General features: G+C 38.0%; 1 protein-coding gene across 1 annotated transcript in view; it reads right to left on the bottom strand.

Moving 5' to 3' along the window:
• The window catches only part of LOC149818443 (uncharacterized), a 1,135,480-nt gene that overhangs the window by 954,109 nt on the left and 157,198 nt on the right, over positions 1–24,173 (bottom strand). Inside the window, exon 6 of the mRNA XM_089986219.1 lies at positions 20,983–20,987. Coding sequence (XP_089842345.1) covers positions 20,983–20,987 — 5 coding nt within the window. The remainder of the gene's footprint in view (positions 1–20,982; positions 20,988–24,173) is intronic.

A 24,173-nucleotide genomic window follows, 5' to 3' on the forward strand; every position in this document is an offset into this window, starting at 1 on the left:
GAGGGGGTACCCCTAACACGATTTTCAACCGCGGGGTATGTGCGACCTTAAGTCTTATTCATATGCATGCAGAACACCGCTCTTTGGCACTTCGGCCACCACGAGCATCACACCTCTTTGGGTGGAAACAACACACTCTGGCTCTTCGGCCCTTACGAGTCTGGTTGTGTAACCGTTCTCAATGAGCATGCATATGACTCGATCTAAATAGATCGGCTACTCGGCGTATTTTTACGCAACGAGTCCAAACCTAGCCAAGGCGCAACCTCTACTCCGGCTCAGCGGCCCTTACGAGCAAGGTGCCCTTGCAGGCACAAGGATACGAGCCGATCTGGCATCGTTCCATCAACGGACATCATTATGCCGTTCCATTGGTTCCGGCAGCTCTTCTGCCAACCATTTCGTCAGCACCTCCCCTGCTCTACCGGCAGTGGTGCGACAAACCCTTCTACGTTGTAGAGGGCAAACCATGAACTGGGTAGCACTCTGCTATATGTCAGAGTATCCTGCTACGTTCTTTCTGAGCTATTCATAGCTTCTTCAGAAATTTCAGCAGCACTTCCTCTCTTTTACGGAGAAAGCGTGCGTTTCTTTTATCCATTTCAGCGGCATCTCCCCTCTTTGGTAGGAAATCGCCACGCTTAATTCGGGAAATGGATGCGCACCGTTGTGCGTACTTTGCATCCATCAAGGTTGCAGGAACCCTTGGCCATAGCCAGGCCATACGAAATTGGCTTAGTCATTACGTAAAGAGCATTTTGCCAAAAAAACCAAAGCCTTTCCAATAGGGGCTTCATTCGTCAAGCAGAATCTTGAACGAGGAGCGGTCAAGGAATCGCATGGGCGATTTGGAGTTTGATCTCCATTTGAACGCTCATTTATGCGCTATATATGTAGTATAAGCAGAAGCCTGTGCTTTATACAGCGGCGGCGTAAAGAAATGCATATACTATTGTTCAGGGTGTGTAACTGAACGAAATATTCTACATATATAACAAAGCAGAAGCCTTGGCATCGTTCGACGCGACGGCGTAAGTAAAGACATTGCAGAAAGCAGGAGCCTTGGCATCGTTCGACGCGACGGCGTAAGTAAATGCATAATCGGAAGTACAGAAAGCAGGGAGCCTTGGCATCATACGACGCGACGGCAAAGGTAAATTACATGGCCTGTGCGATATAAGACGCGTCGGCAGTATCAGCAGATATACACCTAGATCTGTATCCAACGATAGTTACGAGGCGAGCGAGTGAACACCGAAGTGTCCTAGAGGGCTCAACCAAGAACTAGGGTGAGATACTATTTTGAAGAACGCATATACTGCGTATTCGAACATATATATCCGACGATAGTTACGAGGCGAGCGCGTGAACACCGAAGCGTCCTAGAGGGCTCAACCAAGAACTAAAGCAAGATACTACTTCAGAAAGTATATTCTATATACAAACAATCAAATACTTGAGAGAGATGGATCAACGAAGCGAACTTACTTCAAATCGTGGAAGAAACGGCTCCGGGTTGCTTCTTGGGCTTCGAGCCTTCCTTCGAGAGGTCAGACTAAGTCAGATGAAGCTGACTTAGTTGAGAAAGAGGTAGAGTAGGTCAAGCTACTCAACCTAAGTGGTTTGAACCAAACAGGGTTCGATCCAAGTCAACTGGGTTCAGCAGGTTCGAACTCAGCTCAAGTAGGCTAAGTCTGGGTTCAGAAATCCAAACCGGAATTAGGACTAAAAAGGACTTTGACTTTGACTTTAAACCCAACTAGGTTCAAGTCAAGTCAACTGGGTTTGGACCAGGTCAAGTGGGTTCAGACCCAGGTCAGGTGGGTTAGGACCAGGTCAGGCAGGCTCAGGCTAAGTCAGGCAGGCTCAGACCAGGTCAGGTGGGCTCAGGTGGGCTAGGCTAGGTAGGGGAGGTTTAGGAGAGAGAGAGAAGGCAAGAGAGAGAGGGGGGGTCGAAATTATGAGAAGAGAGAGAGTGGGGAGGGCTATTTATAGCCCAAACCCACCTCCTCTTGGGTTTTTCCATGCCCAAACTACCCCCTTGGCTTCTTTTTAATTCCAAGAGGTTCCTTGGTGTGGGGCCCACTTGGATATTCCATGGGATATTTTTGTGGGTCCCACCAGATATTTTCTGAGGAATATTTCTGTGGGTCCCACCAATATTTCCGTGGGTCCCGCAAGAATTTCGGGTTTCCGGCGATTTTTTTCCGAAAATTCTGAGTACGCCATTTTCTTCGTATTGACGTAACTAAGAAAGTTGGCTCGAGGAAATCCTTTGTTTTTGTTTAGTTAAGAGATTATGGCTTCCAGAGTGTTTGAGCATATATTCGCAAAGCGACGAATATCTCAAGTATAACTGATTCGTACAAATCGATCTGATTTGTATTTCGGGTTGAGATGTTATTTTTACTTGAAAATGCCTCGTGAATTTCTTCAGAAAGATACTGAAAAATTGCGGGTCTTACACTATGGGTTGGAACTTCATCATTTGATTCATGAAATTTTGCTTAGCTTGATGGTAAAATCCTGTTTTATGAAGTTATGGCTGGAGTAGCATCATTTGATTTATGAACTTGATGTCCACAATTCCTGTTTTTATGAAGTTATGTTGGAACTTCATAATTTGATGCTGTAAATTCCTGTTTTTATGAAGTTATGTTGGAACTTCATCACTTGATGTTACAATTTCTGTTTTATGAAGATGGGCTGGAATATCATCATTTGATTTATGAGCTTCATGTTCAAAAATTCTGTTTTATGAAGTTAGGGCTGAAACTTCATCATTTTATTTATGAAATTTTGTTGAACTTGATGTTCAATTCCTTGTTTTATGAAGTTATGGCTGGAACTTCATCACTTGATGTTACAATTTCTGTTGTATGAAGCTATGGGCTGGAACATCATTTGATTTATGAGCTGGATGTTAAAATTCTTGTTTTATGAAGTTATGGCTGGAACTTCATCATTTGATGCTACAATTTCTGTTTTATGAAGCTATGGCTGGAACATCACCCTTGGTTTTATGAAATTTTGCTTAGCATAGTGTTAAATTCTTGTTTGCTATATCACCTCATTTGCAGCACCACTTATACATATTGTTTCATCATTTTCCACAATATCTTCACCTTTTCACCAAGCTTTTCATATCCTCTTCATGATATTCTTGAAAATAGCTCCTTGCTTCCACAACCCATTTCCTGCACATTCATTTTCTGCTGCAAGTGTGCAGTCTTGATATTTGGCCATATTCATGAACGGATATCTCTATATCCAATCATGATTTCCCAACCAATTTTTGCACGCTTCTTTATTGATATATAGAGAAGCTCTATACCCATTTTTGTTGAAATATATCTTGTAATTTAGGAAATACGGCTATGTAAAGTTACCTACAGAAACTGCGTATATCCACATTTTCTGATTTTACCCATTTTGTAGAATTTCCATTAGTGCATATATTTTCTCATTTTATTTCTATATATATATGTATATCTATATATATTTACCTATATGTATACGTATACATGTATATATATATGTATATATATATACATAGATATATACTTATATATATATATATATATATATATATATATATATATATATATATATATATATCTTCATATGCCCTTATTTCCATGTATGAACATCCATATATTTTCTCATATAGTTACACCTCCATCGTTACATGACATTTAGCAACTATTCTAGCATTTTGATATATATATATATGTCTCTTCGTTGTATATATTATATATATATGTCCATTTCCTTGTTTATTTTGTACTAACTCTCATTTTGCAGGAAAATCTAGAAGATGCAGATTCCTTGGATCCATTTCAATTTTATTTTACTTTATGTTATGCAATGTAACAATCCGATGTAAACCTTGGAATAAGATCTATTTTTACTGCTTAGATTAGGTCGCATCTCATATAGTTTGATTTCAGTAATATTCTGATTCTATGATGCATATATCTCAATTTTCAAAACCCACCGTGGATGAACACGAATGGCACGTGCACCAACTCTTAGAGAGTTGATGAACTCGGTGGAGTCCATATTTACGGCCCTAGTCGGAATATGGACGAGACCCAGATCCATCATCTCTCTACCAGTCACATTGAGCCTACACTCTTAGGCTATCTTGAAAATGCACCTCATATTTCCAATGTTTTCAAAATATTGTGAATTAATTCAAATAAACCCTGAATATATTCATGGCCACAGTCAGAATATGTGAAGGATTTACTTTGGATTAATCCACATCTTTCCAACAAATTTTTCAGAAATATTTTCAAAAGTGCATTCATTCATTCAAATCATCTGCATCATTCGTTTTTCTCATGATTTTCTCAAAAGATTTTCACTTCATGGAATCAATTTCTCAAGAAACTATGATGATATTCGGAGTTGGATTTCCCAAATCAAAGTTTTCCCGTGATTTTCCTTAAAAAGTTATTTTCTTAAGACACTTTCAAAAGGAATTTCTCATCTTTCTCAAGAATCAAAGTTGATTTTCAGAGATTTCAAAGACAAGATTCTCAGGAATTCAATTTCCTAAGTTTTGAATTTCCTTCTCCAAAGAGTTTTCCTACAAATTTTCCATCATTTTCCTAAAAAAATTCTCAAAGTCCGAGTTTTCCTGAGAAGTGCTTTCCTTTCAAGTATTCATCTTTTCTCAAGAATTCCTTCCAATTTTCTTGAGATTCTCATTTCTTCATGGTTTTCCAAGTCTTTCTAAGCTTTCTTAAAATTTTCCTGAGATTCTTATTTCCTCATGGAATTCCAAGTCTTTCTAAGCTTTCTTAAAATTTTCCTGAGATTCTTATTTCCTCATGGTTTTCCAAGTCTTTCTAAACTTTCTCAAAATTTTCCTGAGATTCCTATTTCTTCATAATTTTTCAAATCTGATAAACTTTCTTAAGATTTTCTCGACATTCTCTCTTCTTCAAGATTTTCCAACTCTTTATAAACTTTCTCGAGATTTCAAACCTTCTTGGTCTGAGTTTTTCTGAGAGATTGATTTCCATCTTTTCTTGAGAAATACTTTTCAATTCCAAATGTTTCCTAAGCATACATCATATTTTCCAATTTACATTTTCCAAAAATCTCATAACACATGCCTGAATTCTCTGTACATTTAGGATAGAACATGATTTCAGTAATTTCACTAAGTCAAGCACAATTTTGGTCCTTGGTTCGATTACCCCTGTTAAAGGCGGCAGGAACGGTCGAACCTCGTACCGACAGGTCGAGCCCCATCCCATGGATTTTCCCGCAAATTTTCAAAATGGAGGCAAGTATTTCAAAACAATTTCCAAAATCCGGTCAAGTTTGAATCGCGAAAGCATTTTCCTCTCTCTTCCGCAAGGAAGGGAAGACGGGAAAAATTTTGCGACGAAAATAGAGGACCAATTTGTGAAAATTGGAATTTCAGAAGGACCAATGTAAACATTGGGATTTTGAAGGACCAATTGGGATTTTGAAGGACCAATTCATAGAATTGGGATTTGGAAGGACCAATGAAAAACATTGGAATTTAATGAAGGACCAATTTGGGATTTTGAAGGACCAATTCGTGGAACTGGAATTTGAAAGGACCAATGTAAACATTGGAATTTGATGAAGGACCAAATGAGATTTTGAAGGACCGATTCATGGAATTGGAATTTGGAAGGACCGATGAAAACATTGGAATTTGATGAAGGACCAATTGGAATTCGAAGGACCAGCGTGAAACTAGAATTTTGAAGGACCAATTTGTGAAAATTTGTATTTTGGAAGGACCAATGTAAACATTGGAAATTTGAAGGACCAATTTGGGATTTTGAAGGACCAATTCGTAGAATTGGAATTTGGAAGGACCAATGAAAAATATTGGAATTCGATGAAGCACTAATTGGAATTTGAAGGACTAATTCATAGAATTGGAATTTGGAAGGACCAATGTAAACATTGGTATTTGATGAAGGACCAATTGGAATTTGAAGGACCAATTCATAGAATTGGAATTTGGAAGGACTAATGTAAACATTGGTATTTGATGAAGGACCAATTGGAATTTGAAGGACCGGCGTAAAACTGGAATTTTGGAAGGACCAATGTAAACATTGGAATTTTGAAGGACCAGTAAAAACTGGGATCTTGAAGGACCAATTTATGAAATTGGAATTTGGAAGGATTTTTGATGAAGGACCAGTGCTAGACTGGATTTGGAAGGACTAATGTGAGAATTGGGTTTTACGAAGGATTTTGTAATGAAGGACCAGTGCTTAGACTGGATTTGGAAGGACCATTATAGAAGGTTGCGCTGCTTCTATGAATGGTTTCAGGATTATCCCTTATCCTGAATGGGAATGAAGGGATTTTAAAGAGAATAAAACTCAATTTTGGATATTCAAGAAGATGGAATATATAAAAAGGGAGGACCCGAGCTGGAACCTAGATTTTCAAGGTAAAAGATAAAAGAGAAAATTGAGTTTTGAAAACTTAAATTTCTAAAGAACCAATTGTTTTTCAATGCAAGGATTGGATTCAAAAGGAAGTCGAAGTCGGAACTCAGAACTTCAAATGAAATTAATAGACGAAAAACCCGAGCTGGAACTCGGTTTTCTAAAGAAATGATTGATTTTCAATACGAGGATTGGATTCAAAAGGAAGTCCGAGTCGGAACTCGAAACTTCGGACAAAAAATAATAGAAGAAAAACCCGAGTTGAAACTCGGTTTTCTAAAGAAATGATTGATTTTCCAATGCGAGGATTGGATTCAAAAGGAAGTCCGAGTCGGAACTCGAAACTTCGGACGAAAAATAATAGAAAAAAAACCCCAGTTGAAACTCGGTTTTCTAAAGAAATGATTGATTTTCCAATGCGAGGATTGGATTCAAAAGGAAGCCCGAGTAGGAACTCGGAACTTCGAACGAAAAATAATAGAAGAAAAACCCGAGTTGAAACTCGGTTTTCTAAATAAATGATTGATTTTCCAATGCGATGATTGGATTCAAAAGGAAGCTCGAGTCGGAACTCGGAACTTCAAACGAAAAATAATAGAAGAAAAACCCGAGTTGAAACACGGTTTTCTAAAGAAATGATTGATTTTCCAATGCGAGGATTGGATTCAAAAGGAAGCCTGAGTCGGAACTCGGAACTTCGAACGAAAGAATAAAAGAAGACCTGAGTCGAAACCCGAATCTTTAAAAGGAAAAGATAAAAGATAAAAGAAAACAATTGGTTCAATCAGAACCAAAGGAAAGCCCGAGTCGGAACTCGAAACTTCAAATGAAAAGATGAAAGGAAGACTCGAGTCAGAACCCGAAAAGATAAAAAGAAAATTAAAAGATGATTCAGGTTTATCCCTTAACCTGAAAGGGAAAGAAGGAATAAAATTGACAAATTCAACAAAATTTGATAAAAGGTTGATAAAGAATTAAAAGAATTGATAACAAATGAAAAAGAATCAATAAAATTGGTAAAGAATCAGAAATAAAGACAAAGATTGACAAAGATATAAAAGAATGGTGAAGCTTGATAGAAAAATTAAAGATACTTGGAAGAAGATGAAGGACTTCAGGATTATCCCTGATCCTGAAGGAAGAAGGACCTCGCGGGATGAGGTTCAGGTTTACCCCTTAACCTGAGCGGAAAATTGAATAAAATTTATAAAAATGGGGAAGAATTTAAAGGAATTTATTTTGAACAAGAATTCTCACAGGTAGCATTGGTGCTCCTATGAGGGGTCTCAGGATTATCCCTTATCCTGAATGGGAAAAGAAGGAAAAAAAAAGGAATACCTCATGGGAAAGAGGCATCAGGTTTATCCCTTAAACTGAAAGGGTAATTTATGAAAATAAGAATTTGACGAGAAAATTTTAACAAAATCAATGAAGGATCAATAAAATTGACAAAATTAATAAAAAATTGATAAGACTGATAAAATCGCCAAACAAATAATAAAAAGAAAGAGTTGATTGAGAAAAAAAGAATTTTGTTTGATCCTGCCTGCATGTGGGATCTTTTAAGAAGTAGGAGAAGAATACGAGGAAATCATCTTTGAAAAGATGATTAACTGTGAGAGCTAATCTTTGAAAGGGGATCGTTCATGAGAGATCATCATGAGGGTTTAATTTTTTTTGAAGCAATGATTTGAAAATCAATTTTTAGAAAATATGACCAACGCGAGGGTTGATCTTTGAATATAATGATTCGAAACCAATTTTTAGAAAATATGATCAACACGAGGGTTGATCTCTAAATGCAATGTTTCAAACCAATCTTTGAAGATAAAACCAACACAAGGGTTGACCTTTGAATGATTTGAAACCTATTTTGGAAGATAAGACCAACACAAGGGTTGATCTTTGGATATAAATGTTTCGGAATTAATCTTGGGAGATAAAACCAACACAAGGGTTGACATTTTAATGCGATGGTTCGAAAACTTATTTTTTTGAAAACACGATCAACTCGAGGGTTGATTTTTCAATGCAACGGTTTGAAAACCTATTTTTGTTAATATGATCAACACGAGGGTTGATTTTGACAAAGGTTGGACCAAAGAGTATTTGAACTCTTTGGTCATCATAATGAAGACTTTCAAAATTTCATGATTTTTGAAAAAAAAACCCTCATAGGTAATATCATTTCTCTCATGAATGATGTCAGGATTTTGCCCCGCATTATGAAAAAGAACATGAATTTAATGACAAGAGAATATTTTGAAGTGTAAATGTAATTTTTAACAAAAGATGCCCCAATATGACAAAGGTATGAAGGAAATTGACATTTCATTTATAAGTAACTACTGAAAACAAGAACTTGACTATTTACAAGCATGTGACCAAAAAGATCGCAAAAGACTAGGGCTGACTTGCCCCTACAAGACGACGGGAAAAAGCAAAAGGAAAAAAGCAAGAAAAGTTTTGATATCATCAGTTCTTTTAGTGATCTGGGAAAGGCTTTGTTAGGACGGTGGGCTACTCTTCTTCTTCATCCTCTATCAGAAGATTTTTATCAATGCAATCCTGGATGATGTTCTTTAGGACGAAGCAGTGCTCGGTGTCGTGCCCCACTGCCCGGTGGAACTTGCAGAACTTGTCCTTCCATTTTCCCGGGAAGACCAGAGGATCAACAACTCTCGAGAGTTTAATCATATCTTTGCTCAGCATATACTCCAAAACTTGTTCGAGGGACTGTTCCAGAGCAGTGAATTGACGGTCATAACCCCAACCTTCACGTTTTATCTTTTCCTTCTGCTTGGCGGGAACTGGCTTGTCATTCTGCTTGAAGGGTTCCTTTTGCAGACCCATCTGCTTGGTCTTGTTATCTTTGCTGCCACTGCCCCCAGAGTTAGCTGAAAATGTATAATTCACCTTCTTTTTGAGGTCTTGGCCGCCCTTGACGAGAGTGATGCCCTCATAATTCCCATTGTCCATCCCCATCTCGAGCCACTCAGCTCGTTCGATAAGCTCTATGAATGATTTAGAGGGGTAAGTGGAAATGAGGCTTCTAAGAGGCTGAGAAAAATTGTTCAGGATAACTTGAAGTGCGTGCTCCTTTGAAATGGGGGTTCTCATCTTGTTGCAGGTATCTCTCCACCTCCGAATGAAGTCTACAACTTTTTCCTTATCTCCTTGTTTCAGGTTATACAAGTGATTGAGGGTCGGAAGTGCCTCAGTGTTGAACATGAATCTTTCCACGAACATATTAACAACTTTGTCAAAATTTTGCAGCTCGACGGGGTTGATGTGCTCTGCATACCATTTCGCGGCTATGCCTTCTAAGCTGCGAGGAAAGCACAAGAAGAGGGCTTGATTGTCTTCACTGAATCTGGCACATTCGGCGAAGAACATCGCGAGATGGGCTTTTAGATTGCCGGACCCATCGAACTTAATAATTTTTCGGGGGAGATCTTCCAAGCTGCTGTCCCCATCTAAACCAAGGTAGAAGTCCTGTCTGGTATATACCCTCTTTCCCTTATCTCGGATCTGTAGGTCTTTGACCATCTTTGTCAATATTTGAACTGAGTCTTCCGCTGTGACTCCATCTTTAGGCTTGTTGATTGATTCAGGTTCCTCTGCCACCTTATTGACTTGTCGCAGGTGTTTTGGAACAAATACAAACTGTTCTTCCTCGGAATCCTCCTCTCCTGACTCCGTACCTTCAGAGGTGGTGTCTTGTTGAACCTTCTTCTTACTGATCCTGACATGCTTCTTCACTGGCTTCCTTTTGACCTTGGTTTTAGAGGATGTTTTCTTTGAATTTGCCCCAGCTTGCTCGGACATCCTTTTTGCCATCATCTTTTAAAAGATTTTATACATTGCTGGGTCGACATCATCCTCATCTGAATCATGTTTTCGAGACAACCTGGGAGAGTTCATCTCTTCCACTTCGCTGTTATCGTGCTGCTGAGCTGCCCTTCTCCTTGCTCTCGTTTGAACCATGATTGGAATGTTGGTATTTTCTCTAGAGAATAAATGAAGGTTTCAGATCAAAGAAATTTTGAAAGGAAAAGAGATAATGAAAGAGAATTTTTAAAGAGATCTCTCGATAAAAAGGATTTTATATGGGGAAGATGGAATATACGAGGAAGAGTATTTTTGAAGATGACAAGACCTTGAAATATTTTTTAAAAATTGCGGGCAGGATCAAAAGAATTTAAATAAATCAGAAGAAGAATAATACGCCTGGACTTTTGAAAGATAGGGGAAAGAATTTAAAAGAATGTCCAGGGTTTAAGAAATTTATGAGAGAATAAAGAAATAAGAAATATACCATCCTGGATTTTGAGAAAATAAAAGAATTTTTATGAAATAAATATCCAGGGTTTTGAAAGATAAGAATTTTCAAGATAATATCTACAAAAGAATCAATTTATACAAGCAATGATGCATAGAATAGCACTCCCTAGAAGCTGACTCTAAATGCAAATTTTGAAAAAGGCTCGTAGGACCTTAATCCTAACTCTAAGGATTTAGATCATCTGATTACAATCAAGATACGCCGATATACCCAAGCCGAAGCTCGAATCACGTGGCATAAGAATTATTTCTCCAGTTCTAAGGTAATGGCTTCCCAACATCCTTGAGCACCTACCGATATACCTCGGACTATGGCCCTTAGGTACGTGGTAGGGGGGCGCGAACCCAAATAAGTGGTCCAGTTGTGAGGCTCTCTCCCGAACTATGGTTCAGTGAGACAGCCCAGCAGCGTGAAGACCGGGACAATATAGGTAAGGAGGTTTTCAAAATATGTTCAACATGCAAGAAATCAGATGGCTCTAATGCAAGTCCTAAAGTGATAGATTAAAATGAAAAGAAGCATACACTTGCATACATTGTTTTTGCATTCAATCCTTAAAATCGAGGAGAGTTGTATTTAAGACCTAAGTCTAATGTGAGCATGAAATAATCTCCTCAATATAGTCCTACCAAACCATACCTAAATCCTATATGCAATGATGTCAGCTTAGGATAAAATCTAGGCTCCAAAGGTTTGCATGGAAATATAGCTGACATATATAGAATAAAGACTTAGATAATGTCAAAGCAAAAGAAAATGCATTAAATTCGACCGGACGAAGATGGGTCCCATCACAGTCGCAAAAACTGTGATCATCGCAAAATTTTTCCTCTCGTAATATTCTCTCTCTCCCTTCTCTTTTCCTTTCTAACCTCTATTTTCCTCCTTTTTGAAGGGAGAAAAATAAAAGAGAGAAAAGAAAAAGAAAGAAGTGAGAAGATGAACTATTTTGCGCGGTCTCACTTGACCTTAATTTTTGAAAAAGATTTTAAAAGATTACTCGCCTCCGTTTTTGAAAATGTGCGGGAAAATGGAGAGACGGGATTCGCTCGTTGGTACGAGGTTCGACCGTTCCTGGCGCCTTTACCAGGGGTAATCAAACCAAGGATCGAATCTATGCCTTTTGCTTTGCCTAAATATAATCTAAGAATTTATTCTAACTCTAAATGCACAAAGAATCATGCTTGTGCAATGCAAGAATGTATGCTCATTTTGAAAGATGTTTTGAAAATTTCCCAAGTTTATGAGATGAACTTGATAAGGGAGTGAAGAAATGTTTGAATCTAACTTTAGAACTTGAGATAGATCAGAGAAGTTCCAAGTTTTCGAAGTAAATCAGAGTTTGGAAGAATAAATCTTTAATTTTGAGAAAGAATGATTTGAAGCTTTGAAAATGAAGTTTCAAAGTCGAAAAATGGATTTTGAATTTGAACTTGAATTTAGGAAAGGAAATGAATACTTGAGATGGATTTGAATTTAGATTTTGAAGTTTGAAATTTAGAATAGATCTGAGGGATCCAGATGATATTAAAAATAGAGATGAATTTAAGGAATGATCTGTAGATGGATTTGGATTTGGATTTGAAATCTGGAGACAAATTGGATTTGAAAAGAAGTTGGACTTGGGAATGAAAATTGGATTTTGGATCTTGGAATGGATTCAGATCTTAATGTCTGAGATCCAATGTAGAATCGGACTCTTGACCCTAAGATGGAATTTGGATCGGAAGTCTGAGATCCAAAAAGTGGAATTGGATCTGAGATCCAAAAGTAGAATTAGACTCTGGACCCTAAGATGGATTTTGGATCTGAAATCTGATATCCAAGGTGAAATTGGATTCTGGATCCTAACGAGGAATTGGATCTGAAGTCTGAGATCCTAAGGAGGAATTGGATTCTGGATCCTACGGAGGAATTGGATCTGAAGTATGAGATCCAAGGTGGAATTGGATTCTGGATCCTAAGATGGATTTGGAGTTTAAATTCAGAAGATGAATCAAGAATCTCAAAGTTAAATTGAACTTTGATTTTAATTGGAGTATTTGAATATAAATGAATTTGGAATTTCAAAGTCAAATTGAACTTCGAAATCTGATTTTAATTTGAATATAAAATGAATTTGAAATCTCAAAGTTAAATTGAACTGTGAGATTTGAAAAATGAAATTGAATTTTAAAAATGATAAGAATTGAAGATAGATTGAGGAAGGTATTTACATCACTTGGAGTTTTTGAAAAAAAAGAATTTTGAAAATATGATGCAATTCTATCCTAAATGATGAATGAATTTAAATTTTTGAAATTGGATTTTGAAAAGCTATTCCATTCTTTAAATGAATTAAAACAAGATTGAAGATATAATACATTCTTGACTATGGTCATTGAATGTATTATATAATAATCTGTATTTAAATTCAGGGGAAGAATAAAACACATTTGGTGCTTTTATAGAATTTAAAATGAAATTAATTCTCAATATACCCTGACTATGGCCATTGGTATATATTTTGAATTAATTTTAAGTTAAATTCTGATAAAAGAAGAAAATATTTGAGTAAATATGATGAATTTTGAAAACGGATCCAATGTGGATCCAGTGTTATTTCGTAAAAGATAAAAATACTAAATTTTGTCCACACCCTGACTATGGCCATTGATATGGATCATCAACTTAGGATTAATTTACCTCTTACGAAATGGTGCACGTGCCATTGTGAGATTTTGAGAAATGAAGGAAAAATGCATGAAGAACAAATAATTTATGATGTTTACAATGTTCATTCATTCTATCTAAAACAAGAAATGTAATTGTTTTTCATCAGCATCTAGCTATCACAACTTTAAAATTGGGATAATGAAATCTTAATTTAAAGAGGGATTTCAACAAATTTTACATATCTCCTGCAAGGGTCAGGTTAGCACAGGATAAGAGATGTAACTAGAAGGAAGTTCACCAAGTATCATACTGATACGAGGCTTTTACATATATTATGTACTAATGAAGATCATATTTGATAAGAAAAATGCATATATATAGGGTTCTAGGCTAATAAAGAGATTTGAAATATACATGCAATACCCTAAGAAAAGAGAAAGAAAAAAAATGTAACAAACTGCTAAAACTATTCATAGCAACCTGCTGGAAATTACCGCCTTTACAGGTTTACAATGATCACTAACTTAGAGACATTCATACAGAGGGACATTGTTAGTGTTGTACTAAATACTGTGAAATCACATAGAAACTGCCAACCGATTGACAATATGTAGGTAACAAAAGGGGTTGGATTGCACAACTACAGCAAGATGAGATGGGATGAATCAAAGAAAATATATATGCAATGAAATGAAGACAGAAGTTGAAAAGAAATGTGAATCACTGTTGTAAATTGAGGATGGGATCAACAACTATATATGCAATGAAATATGGGTTGTTGGTAGTAACATCAGGGTGTAGTCGAGACACCCATGGCAGGTGGTATGGAGGGAAGGACGAAGTGGAAAGGGGAACAATGCATGGCTGGTGGCAGGATTGGAACTGCATAGTGCCTTTTGCAGAAAATTCTGCAAACTGCTGTGGAGGCCCTACATGTTGTGAGGTGCCAATATGATAAAGGGAATCACCATAGGGATTTGAATGGGGATGAGTGTATATGTACAGTGAGATGATGAAGGTGTAGTATAGGGGATGCATCATTTGCTGTAGAGACTGTGATAGCTCACAGAAATGATGGGTGTGGTAGTTGAAGTAGGCATCACAGCAGGTGTGCCACAGTGGAAACACTTATGCAAGGTTCATGATGAATATGCAACGGGATACCAAGGTGTTGCTGGAGATTTAAAAATTCAATACAGTGGCAGGTGGCTGTGCTGGAGCATATTTGATAAATAGAACATACGCTAGAACAAAAATGTTGAAACTGCTATTATGTACTTGATGAAAAAGAAATTAAGAAAGCGTTTAAAAAACAGAAAACAATCACCGTGAAGGGCAGCGATTAATGAGAGCAAGAGGCATTTTAGAATCACTACTTCATAATAAACAAAGACATGGTAAAAAATTCAAATGTAAGAAACAATTAATTGTAAAACAATAATTATGACACCCTACCTAACACCGCCATTGCTAATCATGCCCTAACTTTGTTAATGATATACTGATATATACTGACTGCTAGTGTATATTTGCTGCTAATCATAACTTTCATCGATTGCCTTAACCCTAACCCACTGCTGCAGACATCATGCCATGTTGCCTTGATACTACCAAAACCAGCATTTTGTGTTAACACAAGATACACTGACAAAGGCTAACACCTACATTATAATACATACCCATAATCTAACACACTGCCAATATACCTATTCGACAATGTTTAATGTCCAGCTTTCAAATACACTGGATACATTACATCCTATTCATACTGAAGATACAATTTGATTGCTACTCGTATTTACAAAAAAAAGAACTGTCACACCATACCATCGATATATAAGTATTTTACACAAGCCGACTACTTCACACGACGCTAACACATCCTGCTGGAACAACTTCATTAATGCTAACACTTACTAACTATATACTGATTGTCATATTCTGCACTAGCATTTGATAACCAATGCTAACCCACTTGATGTTCTTCTATAGTAACCAAATTCCACCTCCAGGCTTGGAGATGACATGATAGAACTCATATGTAACCATGTCCAATGATAACTGGTTGTGAAGCGACTAGTATGTATGCAGTGGTGATGGGGGATAGGTGGCTACAGCAGGGGATGATAGGGAAGTTAATGGCAGAGGATGATAACGTAATGTTGTACCGAACTAGCAGAAATGGGAATGACTAGTGTTGGTTAAAATGTGTATTTGCAGCAGAAACTGTAATGAAATATGTACAGGGACCAATATGCCTTGGGGGCATCACATAGATGGTTTAATCATTGTAAGTCCACCGAGTACTCTAATTACTAAGTAAATTTATCATCTAAACAATGGGATCAACTGATAACAAAAGAACTAATTAAATTTCATTATGAAATAACTAAGTACTTCAACTACGAAATAGCTAACAACCAGCTAATTACTTAACTATCTAGCTAACAACTTACTTAATTAATGGTTAACAGTTTACTTAATTAACAACTAACAATATCTAATTAACTAATCAGTAAAAGTTACATTGAAACTCAATAGAAATCATAATGCAAATCAGTTTAATAATCAGTAAAAAGAAAATCCTGTTAAACTCAGAAATAACAACAAGCCTAGTTAATGAAACTTAGTCAGCGATGCTCAACAACAACTAAAGAACCTACCTGACGAGTTGGTCCCTGCTTAATCTCAAATGACTGGTTGCAGGGGTTGTGAAATCAACTAAACTTTCAGATGCAAGCAGTGCTGGAGCCACTTGCTATGAATCAAGTGGGCTTTGTTCTAGTCAATGATGAAGCTTGTTGGGCTCGACCATCTGAATTATGTCCAAGCTCTGCTTCACTGCGGTATGAAGGGAGGGAAGGTGGTGTTTATGCATAGGCAGCGAGCCGTTGACAGTATGATATGTGATGGGCGCGGTAATCAAATTCACAAATCCTGATACATACAATTCATGAAAAGCATCAAATGTTGGGCAAGTGAATGGATACAGATGCAACGTGGGTGTGCTTATGTACAGATGATGAACAGTATAAATTGCAGGAAAGTATTCTAACAATCAAATACATGATGTGGGCTAAATGACAGGAGGATGATTATTGATAAAGTATATATCAACTTTTTGCAGTTCATAAAAGAAATAAATAAGACATTTTCTGAGTTTAAAGGAACGAAACCAGGACACTGTTACAGAAGAGCAGATGGCCAATGTTTGCTTGAGATGGAAAATACTCGCGAGAATGCAGGAATCCAATTCTCAAGGTCGAAATTGAATATGCTCCAGACTGACGCTGTACATTTTGGGATCACTCTTATTCAAGAGAACGAACTCATAGTGACCAAACCCAGTAGTTTGAAAAATTCAGATATCTTGCCCACATCTGATGGTTTAGATGATCCGTTCTAAATCTCCATCCATAGTTATTAACCAATGCTGAACCAACTTTGAGTCCATCTCAAATTGATATACCGACACTTAGGTAGAGAGTAACTTCAACAGCTTCAAGCACGGATCACCCAGCAGCCATAGTTTAGACATTCATCCAGCACAACCAAACCATGAATATCAATCGACAAGTGAAAAGCAGAGCACTCAATAGACAGAAGAATATCACTTCCTAAAACAATGCCTTCATCAATCTTGGTTTTCTCAGAAACCAATTTTGCGAACCATCTATTATAAAATAATGTAAAATATTCAAGCCATCAACAGAAAATGTAAGCCCCAGATCACAAACCAAGCTTAGAAAGGAACCAGAAGAGATCATAGGTATCACTCAGTCTCTTAGGAAGTAGTAGATTATGCTGAAAATATGTTGTATGTGACATTGCAAGTTAATTACCTATTCCCAAACATGTGGCGAGCTGGTAGGCAGAGGAAGTTGGAAGCTCATCAGCTACGCACGATACCTTCTGCAAAGTGCCTTCCCTAATGACAACTGACTGGCCTTGATAGCAGTGGATCAATGGATTTTAGTATAGGATTCTTGGTGAGTTACTAATATCATAACTGTCAACTAGCAGGATCATTATTATCATCACCATATTCTTCTCTTCGTTTCTTTCCAAGCAGTAACAACATCTTAACTTTGAATTAATATTGGAACAAACGAATAGCAACAGGAGATAACAAAAAAGAAATAAAACAGACCACCTAAAGAAGAGATGCAGGGGAACAATGAATGCTATCCAAACAAAAACTTATGATGATCGGATATCAACAAAGATGCCTATAACGTAACTTATGATGATCGGATGTATCCGATATATATACACGATGTGTCTAAAGATATCCAAACGAAAGGGAAATCTAGCAAAAACGATATCATGCTATATTGAACTACATAATAAGCACAGAAGAGGTAAAAAAAAAAGGTGAACTAATGATGTTTAAAAAGAAAGAATGGACAGGATGCCAAATACACCCATAATGAAGACATCGGCTAAACTACTCAGCTAAAAAAAAAAAAAAAATGCAACCATGAATGGAAATGATCACAACGAACCCATACACCCACGCCATGTTACAGAAATTAAAGAGAGGAATAATAAAAAAAAGGAAGCAATAAAATGAGAAAAACAGAAAAGAAAGAGAAAAAAAAAAAAAGAACAGAAAATGCAAACAGAAAGTCGTGAGAATAAAGCAGGAAAATCAAGTTTAGAACAGATATTTCATCGAAAAACTGAGGAAACTTGATAAACACAGAAAGAATTTATTGGAATAAACATTCCATTGATTGTAGCAAATGGAGGATTCGACCCTGCTGTATGCAGAACGATCCTGTCATTAGTGCTCTTATAAGAAAATGGAAAAAAAGAAATGAAGAAGAACAACGGAAATCAAGACGAAAGAACACTGAAAATAAAGGGGAAACGATGTTTTTTAAAAAAAAGTGGAAAAGAGAGAAAAATGGTTACTTACCTGTAATGGGTTATGAGATTGAACGATTGTTTTTTAGCCGTCGTTTCACAGAAATCAGGTAATCAAAGAAGCGGAGGTGATGTCTTTTGATCAATGCTTGCTAGACGATGGATTTTCAGTCGATCAAAGGGAAAAACACAGGGAAAAAGAGGAAATAGGGGAAAGAGGAGGAAGGAAAGGAGCGGGGAAAACTTCAAGGGAGAAGCGTCGAGGATTTAACATGGAGGGGTGAAGCGCGGATGGGTTGAGGAGAGACCCGCGTGATCTTTTTTAAAGGGGAAAAGGGGAAGATTCGAGAGGCTGGTCGGTTAGAGATCGACAGGAGAGGTAGGAGAAGGCGGGTGGTTCCGCGATGGGTGGTTCGGAGGGGTGCGATGGGGAAGAGGGTTTCAGTGGATGGCTCGTGAAGGGAAGCCGAGAGGGGAAAAGAGAAAGAAAAGGGTTTGGAAGAGGGTTTTTCCAGAGAGGTTTTGTGAAGGCTGAGAGAGAGCGACCCTATCAAAAGAAAAAAACCGAATTAGGGTTTTTATTTTCAAGCATGTCTTTCTACTTTATAAAATTTCCAAAACGAGGTTCTTTTTATAAGATTTTTTTCAAAAAAAAAGATAGACTTAAATAAAAGATGATTTTCAAAAGGTGGTTCTAAAAGCTTATTATTATATATATTTTTTTTGTATTTTCTTTGTGTTTTTCTGATTTTTGTATTTTTGACAAAAAGACTTTAAAACTAGGGAAAATGAGAGATTAAAGACTATTTTTGGATTTTTTTTTTTTAAATATTTACAAAAGAGGGGTTTTCTGAGAATTTTAACGTTGTTCTTTTGAAAATTCTTCAGAAAATGGGTTATAAATGAAAGATTGGGTCTGGTTTCCAACAAATCTGAGAAATGAATGGAAATTTTATCAAAAATTTGACCTGATTATTTAAAAGATGGACCCAGGGGCAAAGAAGGAATTTTTGGATTTTTGGAAAATTTGGGGTGTTCACAAGGGTCTTATTATAAAACATGATTATATAGCTTTATGAGTTTCATTTAACAAAAAATTGGTTATGTAGGGCGGATTACTGGAATTTATGGGGGCACTATTTCTAATTAGTGGTGAATTAAATTTAATCTTATGGAACACCTATAAATGAAGACCCTGGTTATGGCAGCTCATATGATAGAGCATTTTGTGCTCAGTAAGAGGATTGTGGAGAGCCCCACGGTTAGAGATTGACTTAAATAGCTCAATTGAGAGAACATGTGTCACTACAAGAAAAGAGGTTATTAGCGACGGAAATTAGCAACATAATTATTTCGTCGCTAGTTAGCGACGGTTTACCGAGCGAAACACATCCGTCACTATAATCGCTGAAATTTACGAAAATAGTGATGAACTATATCCCGTCGCAAAATCCGTCGCTAATTAGCGGTGGATTTTGCGACGGAATATTTGGTCGTAACGGACGCAACGTTTGGCGACGGTGTTTGCGACAGACAATTTACCGTCGCGACGTAGCGACGGACTTGGCGACGGAATATATTCCGTCGCCATTTACTTGTTTTTGATTTACGGCGGCTTAGCGACAGAATTTCTCCATCGCTAAGTGTTGCATAACCCTATCCCAGCCCTCTTTTCCTTTTCTTCTTTTGCTGCTGTCGCTCCCGCCAACCGTTCGTCGTTCCTGGTTCGCCGTCCCCCGCCAGACGTCGTTTGTCGATCGCTGCCGCCCGAAGACAGGTTCGCCAGCCGTCCCCGCCGTTCGTCGTTTCCGGCAGTGGGTTTAACCCCCTGCCTTTTCGGCAGGGGGGGTCGACCCCCAGCCGGAAAGGCAGGGGGTTTAACCCCCTGTCGTGCCGAAAACGCAGGGATTCAACCCCCTGCCTTTCCGGCAGGGGGTTAACCCCATGCCGGAACAGGCAGAGGGTTAACCCCTTGCGTTTCTGGCAGGGGGTCGACCCCCCCTGCCTTTCCGACAGGTCGACCCCGGCAGGGGGTTAACCTCATGCCGGAACAGGCAGGGGGTTAACCCCTTGCGTTTCCGGCAGGGGGTCGACCCCCCATGCCGGAAAGGCAGGGGTTAAGCCCCTGCGTTTCCGGCATGGGGTGTAACGCCCCAAAATCGTGGACTTGAAACCTTTTATGAAAAAGGTTGAAAGCTTTGAAATCAATCATTTATCAGAGTTTAAAACAGAAGTTCAGCGGAAGATCAGGTTCAAAAAACAAGTCCCTAGACCTTCGGCGCATTACAACCAAAAGCAAATTTCCCCTTACAAACCGATTTGCAATTCAAATATATATTTTATTGAAATAAAAAGAAGAACCACATTTTTGGTAATACAGTTTTAGAAATCCAGAGTTCTAATAAAAAGAGATGCTTTCAAAGAAACCTTATACCACAGCTATCAAAAGAGTCCCCAGGAGCGCAACGTCAGGAAATGGCATTGCCTTGAATGCATCGTGTCATCGTGCCATCGCAAGCTGTATCAACCTGTTCACCACCTGCCCAGAAAATGGGTTAGTCTCATAACAGACTAATAGGGGTGCAAGGGACAAGAAAGAACAAAAGCTACAATAAGCAAGATAATCGCTAGATCAAGCAGGAAAAGCACAACCTGTACACCACCTTGCCCCTCGATTTGCCTTTGCATTAGCATGTGCATGGGTTTGTCCCTTGTTAGCCTGCACTCTCTGAGTGCAACTTCGAGTGCATAGTGTATATCGTTTCACTTGTCTTACAAGCCACAACACACACTTATGCACATAGTTATGCTTTTCCTGCTTGATCTAGCGATTGCAGCACCCCGAACGGAAGCAGGGGTTGACCCCCTGCCGGAAAGGCAGGGGGTTAAACCCCCTGCCAGAAACGACGAACGGCGGGGATGGCTGGCGAACCTGTCTTCGGGCGGCGGCGATCGACAAACGACGATCGGCAAACGACGTTTGGCGGGGGACGGCGAACCAGGAACGACGAACGACTGGCGGGAGCGACAGCAGCAAAAGAAGAAAAGGAAAAGAGGGCTGGGATAGGGTTATGCGACACTTAGCGACGGAGTAATTCCGTCGCTAAGCCGCTGTAAATCAAAAACAAGTAAATGGCGACGAAATATATTCCGTCGCCAAGTCCGTCGCTACGTCGCGACGGTAAATTGTCTGTCGCAAACACCGTCGCCAAATGCTGCGTCCGTTACGACCAAATATTCCGTCGCAAAATCCACCGCTAATTAGCGACGGATTTTGCGACGGGATATAGTTCATCACTATTTTCGTAAATTTCAGTGATTATAGTGACGGATGTGTTTCGCTCGGTAAACCGTCGCTAACTAGCGACGAAATAATTATGTTGCTAATTTCCGTCGCTAATAACCTCTTTTCTTGTAGTGACACATGTTCTCTCAATTGAGCTATTTAAGTCAATCTCTAACCGTGGGGCTCTCCACAATCCTCTTACTGAGCACAAAATGCTCTATCATATGAGCTGCCATAACCATGATCTTCATTTATAGGTGTTCCATAAGATTAAATTTAATTCACCACTAATTAGATATAGTGCCCCCATAAATTCCAGTAATCCCCCCTACATAACCAATTTTTGTTTACATGAAACTCATAAAGCTATATAATCATGTTTTATAATAAGACCCTATAGCAACACTTGATCCAAAACCAGGATCCAACATGATGGGTTTGGCCATGTCTATGGATGCAAACCAGTTGTAGTTCTTACCTAAGTATAGACATGAATCAGATCTCCACTATAACATTAGATCTTAGTGGTGTATGTTTGAATAAAGATCAGAATAATTTAGGGTTGAAGATCGGATAGGGTCAAATATACGATATGAGTCAGACATGTTTTCTCCATATATGGATCCTTTAAGTAAGATTCAAATGTATATTCATAATGGGATTCTGATATTTTCAATCAGTTTACTTTTGCATTCGGATCTCAAACTGATCCAATGCAAAATCTGACCAGATTATGTCTTGCATATAAATAACTTCTTTTTGTTCTATGTTTCGGGATCTAGTATCACCACATGTATTTTGGATTTGGATTCAACTTTAACTCATCGTATCTGAATTTGAATTTGAATTTGAATCTACTGTTTAAATTTGGATTCAGATTCAGATCCTAAAAGATCTAAGCCCAGTTCTACCCGTTTGCACCAATGTCAGATTCGGCCTGATTCATATGGAATCCGTTCTCAGTCAATTCAATTCAAAGAGGCCGATTTACCTATCATTTCAAACTCTGTTTTAGTATTCTTAATAGATTTTTAACATTTTAAATATTTTAATAACATGTGTCATCCAATGGTGAAAAGTACGGATTCAATCCGATTCGATTTCATTAAGAGTTTTTTTCTTGAGAAACCGATTTTAACAACACTGGTTCGCACCCTATGAACAACGATCTGTGAACTGTGATAAAAAGAACCCTAAACCCCAGCATCGCGTTTCCCTACACATCCCCGCCAAAATCTCTTTCTCTCTCTCTGTCTTTCTACCGAAAGAAGAAGGAAGAGGAGGTTGTCCCCCCACCCAGGTACTCTCTCTCTTCTTCTTCTTCCGTTCTCCATCTTCTTCTTATCTTCGTTCTTCTTCTTCTCCTTCCTCTTCTTCTTTGAGTTTTACTTAATTATTTGGTTTTAAACTTTAGTTGTATATTCCTTGATTAATCGAATCTCGTAGTAATTATGTTTATGTATAAAAATTTGTTGCGTATTGTGTTTTTATAAATTAAGCTTTCAAGAGAAGACGTCTTGTCCTAATTTTCATAAAAACCATGTATGCATGCCTCATGCCCATATTGTATCCACGTTCGTGGACATAACCTTAAATAGATAGTTTATTTGTTAGATACTTACAAAGATCAAGGTGCTACATTAATGTTGTTTTTACATATTATTCTCATATCTTTCAGTATTTATTTGAGTTTTTTTATTTCTCATTGTTATTTCTTTTATTTATTTGTGTTTTTAGATATATTTTTTTTTAAGTTTTTAAAAATGTGTTTTTAAGGCTTGTGCTTTACTCCTCTCTTCATATTTTAGTGGAACCCTTCTCTACGCCCCATCGCTTTTCACAACATGGTTTACATCATTGTTTCGGTGAAGATGGTGTCAATTGATCGATGTTTATATGGTTATTCTGTGGGAAAAGTAATTTTGTTGTGATCATCTTATATAGTGTTCTATGTCTGAATCATTGTTGGTATGGTTATTTGGGAGAGTGCTTATTCTCTTAGTCATTGTTTTAGGATCACTAGTCGAATGGAACGTGTTCAGTTTTTGATAGATAGCGTAAAAGGTGCGCTTTTGCCTTGAGGCGCGTTAATGAAGCGCAAGTGCCTGTGAGGCAATAGGCTCTCGATTTTTGAAAGAAGAGAGAGGCCCGATTTTTTAGGGCTCTCTCGCCTCTACCGAAAGGAAGAAGAAGAACCCTCTCGTGTTCTTTCAAGAAGAAGAGGAAGAAAGCCCTCTCTCTCTCTCTCTGCCGAAAGGAAGGAGGAGGAAGGAGGGTCCATTCGGTACGCACCCCTCTCTCTCCTTCGTCTCTTCTTCTTCTTCTTCTTCTTCTTCTTCTTTTCTTCTCCTCCTCCTTCTTATTCTTCCTATGCTGATCTTCTTCTCCTTCCTTCTGCAGATATTCTTCTCCTCAGGTTAAAAAAAAAAGGGAGGCCCGATTGCTTAGGTCTCTCTCTTTTCTTCTTTCGTTCTTCTCCTTCTTCCTCTGCCCAACTTCTTCTTCTTTTGTTTTTCTTCCCCTTCTTACTGTTCTTCTGATATTCTTTTTCTTCTTCCCTCCT

Source organism: Nuphar pumila, chromosome 13 (genome assembly GCF_984573655.1).
Source record: "Nuphar pumila chromosome 13, dmNupPumi1.hap1.1, whole genome shotgun sequence".
Lineage (NCBI taxonomy): Eukaryota > Viridiplantae > Streptophyta > Magnoliopsida > Nymphaeales > Nymphaeaceae > Nuphar > Nuphar pumila.